Source organism: Littorina saxatilis, linkage group LG2 (assembly GCF_037325665.1).
Source record: "Littorina saxatilis isolate snail1 linkage group LG2, US_GU_Lsax_2.0, whole genome shotgun sequence".
Lineage (NCBI taxonomy): Eukaryota > Metazoa > Mollusca > Gastropoda > Littorinimorpha > Littorinidae > Littorina > Littorina saxatilis.
This window is the reverse complement of record NC_090246.1, coordinates 2872260-2884270: the sequence shown is the minus strand read 5'-3', so window position 1 is coordinate 2884270 and position 12011 is coordinate 2872260. Positions and strand designations below refer to the sequence as shown.

The window sequence follows — 12011 nt, the reverse complement described above, 5'->3', positions numbered from 1 at the left end:
AGAGAGAGAGAGAGAGAGAGAGAGGGAGAGAGAGAGAGAGAGAGGGAGAGAGAGAGAGGGAGGGAGAGAATGCCTGGCTACATCAATTGCACAGTTAATATAATATCAGCCGAAGCGATTAGTTAACATAACATAGTCTTGTACAACAGAGAATATTTTCGTGTTCAAAGATATAGTTAAATCAGTATTTCCAAACAAGAGTGTTTTGCAGTCCAGAACGTGTGTTGGCAGACTATTGAATAAAATGGTTCTATGTTCTTTAAATTTTGGACAGTGTAATAAGAAATGTTCAGAATCTTCCGGGCATGCTCCACACGTACATTCTAAATTATCAGAGAGGTGTCGGTTAACTAAGTCTTGTTGCAAATCGCTCATGTTTAATCTCAACCTGCTGTGAAGTACCTGTCCCTGGCGGTTGCCTAAATAATAATACGGTGGAACAACAACATCTCCATCGGTCAAATACCTTTTAAATTCACCAACTGACTGCGTTTGTTGTATATTTTCTGGAAGATTATTCCACAAAGCTGTCGTTGAAGGAAAAAATGAAGATTTATATAACTCACTTCTGCACAATGGAAACTTACGTTCAAGAGGGCGTCGTCTGTGGTAAGGATTTACATCGGAAACCAGGACCGGCAGTTTGGAATATAAATATTCTGGGGTTAAACGATCCATTTTGGTGACCTAGCCACCTAAGCATGGCAAAGGGGAAAATTCAAAAGTTTATGTGTCCCTTTGAACCTGTAACTTGAATTTTGAGTTGGGAATACTCAAGAAGAATCATTAAATTTTTGAAGATTATAAATAATTTTTGTCTTTGAACATTTAATTTCAATTTTGAGTTGAGAACAATAAAGAAGACATGTTCTATGTATGAAACGTATTACTTGTTGAGTTTGTATTCATTGGGCGGGGGCATAAATATCAATTTCACTTAAGATTTAGTATCATTGTATCAAAATATTGTTCCATTTACATACAGACATACACACAGACAGACGGACAAAGTGAATCCAGTATACCCCCTCCAACTTCATTTGGCTGGGGTATAAATATCAATATCACTTAAGATTTAGAATCATTGTATCAAAACATTGTTCCATATACATACAGACATACACACAGACAGATGGACAAAGTGAATCCAGTATACCCCCCTCCAACTTCGTTGGGCAGGGGTATATATATTGTTCCATATCTGACAACATTTCACGGGTGAAGCAAGTTTACCTTTAGTAGAGTTTCAGAACAATCATATAAATCAGTAAGCTTTCAGAACAATCACGTATGAGGGCTTACATGATTACGATGAAATAAATAGCAGAACAATCATGTAATAGTCACTTTTCAGAACAATCACGCGTAACACACGCCGATAGGGTGTAACAATACTACTTAAGCGGTAGGCTACACTTATTCAGTTGAGAGGGGAAAACATGTCAGTTTCATGCAAGTAAAAAAAATTGCAGAGAAATTCGATAGGTTTTATTCCAAAATACGATTACTTTGAAAACATGCACCCTCTAGTTACGTCCCTTGAATTACGGCAGGGAAGGATTATTCGATGGAGTATATTTCTAAGTTAAAATACCTTTTTTTCTGAACGAATTAGACCCCCTGAGTGTATAGTACCAAAGGTCGATCATCAGTACTTGGAAAGGGGGGGGGGGGGGGGGGTATAGCAGTGTGGAGTTGATACGAGATCAACAAGGCTGGTGAGAAAACGGATATCGTTACATGGGCAGATGGAGGCTGACAAAACACCTTGGGGGGTTGACAAAGGTCGTGTGAACCAACTGTTGTTTGAATAGACCTACGCTGTGTTTGACATACACCTAACTCCCCCTAGATCACAACAAACACACAAGACAAGAAACAACATGTGGAAATCAGTTGGATCAACAGAAAGACTGGCGAAACTACTGAGACTGACTAGCAGTGCATAGTAGTAGTAAGGCACAGCACGGATGAAGGAGTAAATAATGAACGACCGGCGCTTTGATACAAGCTCCTGTGGTGAGCACGTGTGCGAAGAAGTCTAGAAGAGCACTGCGGAGCAGGTGCAGATCTTCCAAATAGTCTGGCCGAGACTTTTAGACACCGTGATTTGACGTCACCAGCAATCCTCGACACGCAGACTATCCGTCACATCCACACATGGAATAATTATGGGAAGAAAGAAAGGGGGACTGTGTAATCTCGCGTGGAATCATCCTTCCGATTATCACTGTGCAACACATGTTTGAATCCGAATTTTTAACAGAACAACGAGATTATAAATGGGAAGAAGACATTGCCGACATCAAGGAACCGGCAAGACTTGACCTCGTTAGCTAAAAGCAAGAGGGAGAAGATTGGATTTTGACAACACTGTGATCAACCCGAGCTCACCTCGTGATGTAAATTTACACTTGGTCAGGATTTTTCATCTATGGGTTGTAAACCTATAAAATTCAGAACGGGAAAGAAGACACAATTTGCTGACGGTGATATTATCTGTCTGTTTGTCTGTCGGTCTGTCTATCTCTCTCTACCTCTCTCTTTCCATTGCTAATTAATCATCCGCATTCGGTCAAGAAATAGTTTTGACAGTGCTCATCATGAAATGTACTGTGAAGTTCAGCCTCCTGGCCTCCCAGAGCCCTAACACACACACACACACACACACACACACGCACACACACACACACGCACACACACTCACACACACACACACTCACACACACACATCACACGCACATACATACACACACACACACACACACACACACACACACTCACACACACATATACACACACACAAACATACTCACACACACATCCACACACACACACGCGCGCGCGCACACATACACATTCACACCGCACACACACACACACACACACACACACACACACACACACACACAACCCAGGGGCGGACGAGGGGGGGGTTTCTGGGGTTTCCGGAAACCCCCCCCCAGCCAAAAAATAAAAATATTTTTGTGTGTTTTTTTGGGTTGAGTTTCAATTTTGTGGGTATTAATCAGTGACAAAATCTGCTGCCTGGAACTGGTAATGATCATCCTCAGAATGCACCAGCTTGCACCATTTTGCATCCTTTTTTTCAAAATTTTCCGGGGGGGCATGCCCCCGGACCCCCCTAGCAAGCTAGGCGCTTCGCGCCGTCGGCTCGGCGCTTCGCGCCTTCACACCCATATCTTCACAATATACTTTTGGAAACCCCCCCCATAAAATGAACTGATCCGCCCCTGCAACCACATACACAGTATCCACTACTGAAGCATAATGATTGTGCTCTTGTCTTGACTGAGTGACGCTGATACTTCAGAAAACAGCACGGGGATCCCAGCGAGCGAACTTAAAGAGAGAACAGAAAGTCCTAGCATATCGATATCGTCAACGGAGAAGGCAGAAATCGAGCTTGTAAAGGAGCTCGTGTTGTATGCCTCGGAACACCACCAGGAGGAATCCGTCAGCAGAATTAGAAGAACTCTGCTCATCTTGCCCCCTGGCCACGGGACCCTGTCTTCTATCGTCGCATCTAGCAAATACGGATCGCCGGAAGGCAGCGTGGGATATGGCGGCCCGGCCCAGAACAAACGGAGCAATGTCACCTTGCAAAGGTTAGTGCTTCTTCTTCTGCGATCATGGGCTGAGACTACCACGTACACTCGTGCTTTGTGTGTGTGTGTGTGTGTGTGTGTGTGTGTGTGTGTTTGCACGAGTGTGTTTTTACGTGTATGACCGTTTTTACCCCACCATTTAGGCAGCCATACTCCTATTTCCCCGGAGGATGCATACTTGGTGTTTTCGTGTTTCTATAACCCACCAAACTGCCTCATAGAATACAGGATCTTTTCAGTACGTACTTGGTCTTTAGGTTGCGTGTACACACAGAGGGGGATAAAGTCACTAGCAGGTCTGCACATGTACAGTAGTTGACGCGGGAAAAAAGAACAATCTCCACCCTTTACCTACCAGGGATTTGAACACTCAAACTTAAGCATGGGAGATCGGCGTCTTATTCACTCGTCAAAGGTAAGTACTGTGTTCACAGGCTTTTTCTTTTTGCCGACAAATACATTTTCCCGTTCAATCACTTTGGAGATAGCTCACCAACGGTCCCAAAAGACTGGTGCAATGTGGTACACCTTCCTTGCAGTTCTTGTAAAACGAGGTGGCAGTGATGTCAAACTGCACATAGACTGTGCTGAGGTCAAAACTGCTCAACAGGAAGAACAATCCGTGTAAGCTTTGGAAATATTGTCACCTTCTAGATCTGTTTGCTTGTTGTGTGGCACACAGGGTGGCGATCGCTGCCGGGAAGAGCTTTGAGATGAGCTTTGATATGCTGCAAGGGGCGGACATCCCGCTGATGGAAGAGCGACGAGTGCTGACGCCCAGAGACCGAGTCACGATACGTCAGACCTGGCAAGACTGGGCCGACCTGCGTCCGGGACACGCCGTCACACTCTGCATCGTCTTTTTCAAGTGGGTTACTTCCTGCGCTAATCTGCATTGGCCATTGCCCAAATTTGTGCAGACTCTCCTCGGTGTCCAAACACCCCCGTGTGCACGCATGCGCACGATAAAGAACCTAAGTTCACAGCGAAAGTCTCAGGGCTTGGAAACATGAATACACGCATGCAGGAAAAAGACAAACAATGGGTAGCGCCGTATACTGTATGGCAGCTCGCTGTCCCCAGTGAGAAAGCAGCCCCAATTTCCATGTACGCATCCTCACGGGACTATATGAAATCTTATCCTTATCCTTCTTGTGTCACATCATAAAAGCACAGTCATTCCCGTGAAGTTCGTCTCAGCCCATCTGAGATCTGGTCAGGCATTTAAATCAATAGGGTACGAACATCCCTCCACTTGCAGCCACGTACCAAACAAGTCGCGTCAAGCGATATCAAAACGTTCAATCAAGTTGTCGGCCTGGAACTAGAAGCTCGAAACCCGAGACGGATCAAATTGGTCTTGGCAAAGCATGCGAACAAATGGACCTAGTCAGCACACATCGATTTTCTGTATCAGAGTAAACCTAAAATACGGTAAGACACCTGCAAAGGTATCAATCACAAAATAAGAAAAAAAACACCCGTCTCGGTATATTATGAGGAAGAATTCACGCACACCGTTGATACTCACCCATGCATGAACATTTTCCCTCCAGAATGTACCTGAGAGCCCCCTCCACTAGACAGAAGTTCCCATTTCTATACTCACCCATGCATGAACATCAGTTTTCCCTCCAGAATGTACATGATAGCCCCCTCCACTAGACAGAAGTTCCCATTTCTATACTCACCCATGCATGAACATTTTCCCTCCAGAATGTACCTGAGAGCCCCCTCCACTAGACAGAAGCTAAGTTCCCATTTCTAGACTTACCCATGCATGAACGTTTTCCCTCCAGAATGTACCTGAGAGCCCCCTCCACTAGACAGAAGTTTCCGTTCCTGGAGTCGTCCCCGGAAGCAACAGCGGAGATGGAGAATGTGTGTCGGGAGTGTCACATGCGGCACATCATGGACACGCTCAGCATCGCCGTGGATCACCTGGACAACCCGCAGTGCGTCAGTCACGTCATCCGCAAGATTGGTGCTCGCCATAAAGAGTATGGGCTGACCAACGACAGGTATACTGAGGTCAGTTGGCTGGGGGTGGTGTGTGTGTGTGTGTGTGTGTGTGTGTGTGTGTGTGTGTGTGTGTGTGTGTGTGTGTGTGTGTGTGTGTGTGTGTGGTGTTGTTGCTGCTTTGCATTTATACAGCAGATAAGCAAATTGTTTAAGGTTTTGTTGTTGTAAAGCCATGAAATAAAACAGCATTTGAGCCTACGTTTCTGTATACTAACAGAAGCTTGCATCAAAATGCCAGGCCGGGGCCAGTTGATCGAAATCGTGGGTCCCACAACCTTCAGTTCTGAGCCGTGTAGCCTCGTAGTACTTATTCCCCCCTTCTTTCCATCTGTGAACTGAAAGGGGTGTTTATTTTCCGATAATCACACAGCAACCAAAAAATAACTACCCCGCAACCAGCCCGAAGCCTCGATAGCTCATGGATTGAGCAGCCACCACACTTTGCGGGGACTACTTTCAGCGACTGAAAAGTTCCGAACGCTCAAATGTACAAAATATATATCTCTGGAGCAGACAACACAAGCAAACCGCATTCGAACTAACAACTAGAGTCTTGAACACACGAAATTCAATATAAAATCCATAAGTTCGGTTGTTTTTTAATCGAAATCTACCTTGTACGAACCATTTGCGCGAAAAAGGTCTCAAGGCAAGTAACTCTTATACTTTTACTGGAGAGTTGTCCGCCTTTCGGATTTTTACATACTCGGCCACTTCCACAAAAGACTTGAATCCGTTGGTCAATTATCAACAATACTTTTTTTTCATAAACAGAACAACGCAAGTAAATGTACACATCCCTTCAACTTCAGAAGTGGTTTCATACACAGTTTTGCCTCAGAAAAACGAACTCTATACAGTATTTGACGTTTAAACACGGGGGCAAAAGTTCGTCTGCTACTCAATTCGACCGAAGAAATTTCCTTAGCGAAACGAAAACATGAAACACCAAAGTATCTGCCTTTACCGCCACAGCAGAACAACAGCATAACGGTGTACTTGATGTTATTCCAACCCAAACTGCTATGAAAATGCTATGAAATGTTAGCAAAATTTAAGGATTTTCACGGAATTATATAACAGCGCATTTTAATCACTCACCAGCGCAGGTAGACTGGCAGAGTGATAAGGACTCGACCAAATTGTGGCACAAAAACTCCTTTTTACATTTAGTCAAGTTTTGACTAAATGTTTTAACGTAGAGGGGGGAATCGAGACGAGGGTCGTGGTGTATGTGTGTGTGTGTGTGTGTGTGTCTGTCTGTGTGTGTGTGTGTGTAGAGCGATTCAGACTAAACTACTGGACCGATCTTTATGAAATTTGACATGAGAGTTCCTGGGTATGATATCCCCAGACGTTTTTTTCATTTTTTTTTATAAATGTCTTTGATGACGTCATATCCGGCTTTTCGTGAAAGTTGAGGCGGCACTGTCCCGCTCTCATTTTTGAACCAAATTGGTTGAAATTTTGGTCAAGTAATCTTCGACAAAGCCCGGACTTCGGTATTGCATTTCAGCTTGGTGGCTTAAAAATTAATTTATGACTTTGGTCATTAAAAATCTGAAAATTGTAAAAAAAATTTTTTTTTATAAAACGATCCAAATTTACGTTCAACTTATTCTCCATCTTTTTCTGATTCCAAAAACATATAAATATGTTATATTTGGATTAAAAACAAGCTCTGAATATTAAAAATATAAAATTTATTATCAAAATTAAATTTTCCAAATCAATTTAAAAACACGTTCATCTTATTCCTTGTCGGTTCCTGATTCCAAAAACATATAGATATGATATGTTTGGATTAAAAACACGCTCAGAAAATTAAAACGAAGAGAGGTACAGAAAAGCGTGCTATCCTTCTCAGCGCAACTACTACCCCGCTCTTCTTGTCAATTTCACTGCCTTTGCCATGAGCGGTGGACTGACGATGCTACGAGTATACGGTCTTGCTGCGTTGCATTGCGTTCAGTTTCATTCTGTGAGTTCGACAACTACTTGACTAAATGTTGTATTTTCGCTTTACGCGACTTGTTTTTCTTGAAAAACAAAAGAAAGTAAATAGGCTACACAATTGGCTATCTCGGTGGATATTCAAAACAAAGAGGTCAGTTGAAGTAGCTTGCTGAAGCTCGAATTTTTCATGATCCGATTATTTTCGACCATTGTTTTTCGTGTTCACTGAGACTCGGCATGTATAACCTTTACGTATGTCTTATGTCTCCTCCTCCACAGTGCTACGTGATGGGTTTGCTGTACGCTGTGACGAAGCTGGCCGAGAACACACACGCCGAGACTCTCAAGGCGTGGCTATGGTTCCTCAACGGCATCAAGTCTGACTTCGACCTGGGCTGGCGAAGAATGATGGTCATGGATATGTTGCCAGACGTTAGCAGTGGAACTGAAAGCAGATCTTTGTGTGGGAAATCTCAAACTACCAACAGTCGCATTGATTTTGTGATTGAAAGTAGAGTTTGAGATTCCTACTGCTAGCAGAATATCTTTGGTGGTACAGTCGCTGGATAAACTTTGAAAGAGAAGAATGAAAGTGTTTTTGTGAGTAATAGTTTAATATTGTTGTTGTTGTTGTTGTTGTTGTTGTTGTGTTGTTGTTGTTGTTGTTGTTGTTGTTGTTGTTGGTGTTGTTGTTGTTGTTGTTGTTGTTAGAAGGAGAGAGAAGGAGAGAGAGAGAGAAGGAGAGTGACTGAAAAAACCTACAGTGATCAATACCAGGTCTCTCCGCTGAAAGCGACATCTCACCGTGAAGAAAGGACATCCTCTGTCGTCCCTTTGTCTGTATTCGTGACCGAAGTATACCTGCCATGACAGGTCACCTGCAATATTGGGTCACTTTTGCCTAGTGACAAGGGTGTCGTGTCAGTACGGGCAGCACTGTAACAATACATGTGTTTGGCTTAGGCCAAAAAAAAAATGTGTCTGTTTCTGGTCACCCGACCGACCCTAAATTTCGGCGCCGACCCTAAACTTTTTTTTTTCCAAACTCACATTTTTTTTTTTTTTTTTTTTTTTGGTGGTAAAGGACAGGGTGAGAAAATGAACAACAAAAACGTGTGAAAACGAAAGTCCGCTGACGATTTGTAAATGTGTTGAGTGTCTTGTCTCTATGTATAGTGAATCCAGTCTCTTTGCGCGATTTTTAAAGTTAGTTTTATTGGTCTACATTTGGGGTAAAAAAAAAATTTAAAAAAAATCCCTACCTACCGACCCTATTTGTTTTAGCCATGTTACCAGAAACAGACAATTTTTTTTTGGCCTTAGAGGTGAGACTCACTGTGTAACCCATCATGTCAGCCACCACACGTCTCTTTCACTCCATTTCATTGATCTTATTTTATTACCCCATTGATGGGGAATTCGGGGCTTTCCTCCTATTGGAAAGCTAGCATGCAGCAGCAAGAGTCGCGCCACCCGGGTGTGTGCGTGTGTAGGTGTAACCAGCCACCCGCACTTATAACTGAAAAAAGGACCGAGGTCTTTTACGCGCCACTGTGGTGACACTGGGGTGGAACATATATACCGTCTGTCTGTGTGTGTGGAGAGAGAGAGAGAGAGAGAGAGAGAGAGAGAGAGAGTTGTCGGCGACTTAGACTGGCTGACGTGACCTATCACACCATAAACTGAACGCTTCGTCGGAGAGAAGGTCAGGATCTTGCCTCTCGACGAGACTCAGTATTTTGACAAATTCTGACAGTTAAACAAATACTAGTTAAAAGATCATACCATAATTAGCCACGCATTTCTCAGCATAGCCTGGCGGTAGCGCGCCTCTGCGGCCGACATTTTGGTTTGATCCCGGAAGACGAACCACGCGACAGGAAAGAGCATCTGCGCAGCCGCAGAAGCCGTTCATGACAGCGATGGAATCACAGAGGTCGCCCTCTTTTTTGTAGCGTTGGCATGTACCTGGGAAAAAAAGAATACATTGAAAATTCGTACTGTCTTGTGCTGTTCTTGTATCGGTGAGTACAGATAATCTTTTTTTTTATTTTTTTTTATTTTTTATTTTTTTATAAACTTTGTTCATCTCACCACAGTCACTTTGTTGTTTAGAATACATCGAAACAACATACTGGTAATCGCCAACAATACGACCTGCTGTGGCACTACAGTTACTGCTCCTACCAGTACAGCTACTTCTTCTGCTACTACCAGTGTGTGTGTGTGTGTGTGTGTGTGTGTGTGTGTGTGTGTGTGTGTGTGTGTGTGTGTGTGTGTGTGAGTGATGACGCAAACTTCCCTGTAAACCTGTGACAACAGACGATTTTCGGAAATCCTCCCAGTCGGGGTTGTATGGGTTGTGGAAGAGTCAATATCCTTTGTTAAAACCTCTCATAAACATTGGAGGAGCCAACCACGTGGGATGGGTGTGTCGGGACACATGGACAGGACCACGTGTTTCCGACACACCCGGCCGTCACTAATGACTGGCCCCTCGTATGTTTGTCAGAGGTTTTGGCAAGGGTATTCACTCTCCAACAAACCATGCAAACCCGACGGAGTTATTGTCGGAATTTGTTTATTATGATGTTGAAGACACAGGTCACGGCGATGATTAAATAGTTTGAACCTCAGTGGACCTTCTTCGAACGAGACTATAGTTCAACAAACCGTTATTCAGTTATAGGAAAGTCAAACGAGATTGTTTGACAAACCACCATTTCAGTCTTTGTAAAACCAAAAGATTCAAAATAGCGTTACGTTTAGACGATATAATCGCTAGCTTACCAGCGCCCCCTGGAGGTAAATCAACGAGTTGTCTTTTCCTGCTGGCCACGACGATGTTGATGACCTGGCAGCACTCATCAGCCGCACACTGAGCTTTCATCGTGCAGGGCTCGCCTTCCCTCGCCTGCATCGCACACAACATACGAGGGGTCATCCTAAATGCTAGATGATTTTACGCAGATTGTGCGTAGATTGTCGCCTAGGGTGGCCGTCTCTTCAGTCATTGAACAGTGAGGGGTTATCAGGGGGTGCGGTGGAACCCCCCTTTTAAGACCTTAAACAATCTGAGAAAATTAGATCTTGAAAAAATGTAACTAAATGTAACAAGTCGCGTAAGGCGAAAATACAATATTTAGTCAAGTAGCTGTCGAACTCACAGAATGAAAGTGAACGCAATGCCATTTTTCAGCAAGACCGTATACTCGTAGCATCGTCAGTCCACCGCTCATGTCAAAGGCAGTGAAATTGACAAGAAGAGCGGGGTAGTAGTTGCGCTAAGAAGGATAGCACGCTTTTCTGTACCTCTCTTTGTTTTAACTTTCTGAGCGTGTTTTTAATCCAACCATATCATATCTATATGTTTTTGGAATCAGGAACCGACAAGGAATAAGATGAAAGTGTTTTTAAATTGATTTGGACAATTTAATTTTGATAATAATTTTTATATATTTAATTTTCAGAGCTTGTTTTTAATCCAAATATAACATATTTATATGTTTTTGGAATCAGCAAATGATGGAGAATAAGATAAACGTAAATTTGGATCGTTTTATAAATGTTTATTTTTTTTTACAATTTTCAGATTTTTAATGACCAGAGTCATTAATTAATTTTTAAGCCACCAAGCTGAAATGCAATACCGAACCCCGGGCTTCGTCGAAGATTACTTGACCAAAATTTCAACCAATTTGGTTGAAAAATGAGGGCGTGACAGTGCCGCCTCAACTTTCACGAAAAGCCGGATATGACGTCATCAAAGACATTTATCCAAAAAATGAAAAAAAACGTATGGGGATTTCATACCCAGGAACTCTCATGTTAAATTTCATAAAGATCGGTCCAGTAGTTTAGTCTGAATCGCTCTACACACACACACACACACACACACGCACACACGCACATACACCACGACCCTCGTTTCGATTCCCCCTCGATGTTAAAATATTTAGTCAAAACTTGACTAAATATAAAAAGGAGGGGGTCGTAAAATGGAGTTGATTTACAGAGGTTGTTAACAGAGGTTGTTAACAGAACGTCTGAGAAAACAAGGTCTTAAAAGGGAGGGAGTCTTAAATCGGGGGAGGGGGGTCCTAAAAGGGGGGTTCCACTGTACGTATACTATTGATGCTACTACTCAAAGAGAGGTTTTTGACCCTACCTGTTGAGATGATCGTGGATTTTTGGTGTATCGTCTGCAGTTTGAAGAATGTCGAAGGTTATACAGATTTTTGTAGGCGTTTATTTTACAGTATTTTCCTATTTTGACAAGAAGTGACCACAACTTTCAACGACGTTCCATCAGATTATTTTGATAGCAGGAGACATATTATGTTTGAGAGGCAGAAAGTGGTATCCTTTACTACTGTGTAGCATGTCGTTGAATTGTTTCATAAG

The 12011-nt window shown here is 42.9% G+C and overlaps 1 protein-coding gene and 1 long non-coding RNA gene across 2 annotated transcripts; one reads left to right on the top strand and one right to left on the bottom strand.

The window, feature by feature from the left end:
* Nucleotides 1-1891: 1891 nt before the first annotated feature.
* Nucleotides 1892-8204, top strand: LOC138958003 (uncharacterized). The gene is made up of 5 exons (XM_070329030.1): nt 1892-2489; nt 3335-3629; nt 4312-4497; nt 5429-5660; nt 7887-8204. The coding sequence occupies exons 1-5, from the start codon at nt 2435-2437 to the stop codon at nt 8127-8129; spliced, it is 1011 nt and encodes a 336-aa protein (XP_070185131.1). The 5' UTR covers nt 1892-2434; the 3' UTR covers nt 8130-8204.
* Nucleotides 8205-9313: 1109 nt separating this feature from the next.
* Nucleotides 9314-10605, bottom strand: LOC138958011 (uncharacterized). Its single transcript, XR_011453266.1, has 2 exons — nt 10398-10605; nt 9314-9575 (listed from the first exon to the last, which is right to left on the bottom strand). It is a non-coding gene; the product is annotated as an uncharacterized lncRNA (long non-coding RNA).
* Nucleotides 10606-12011: the final 1406 nt, after the last annotated feature.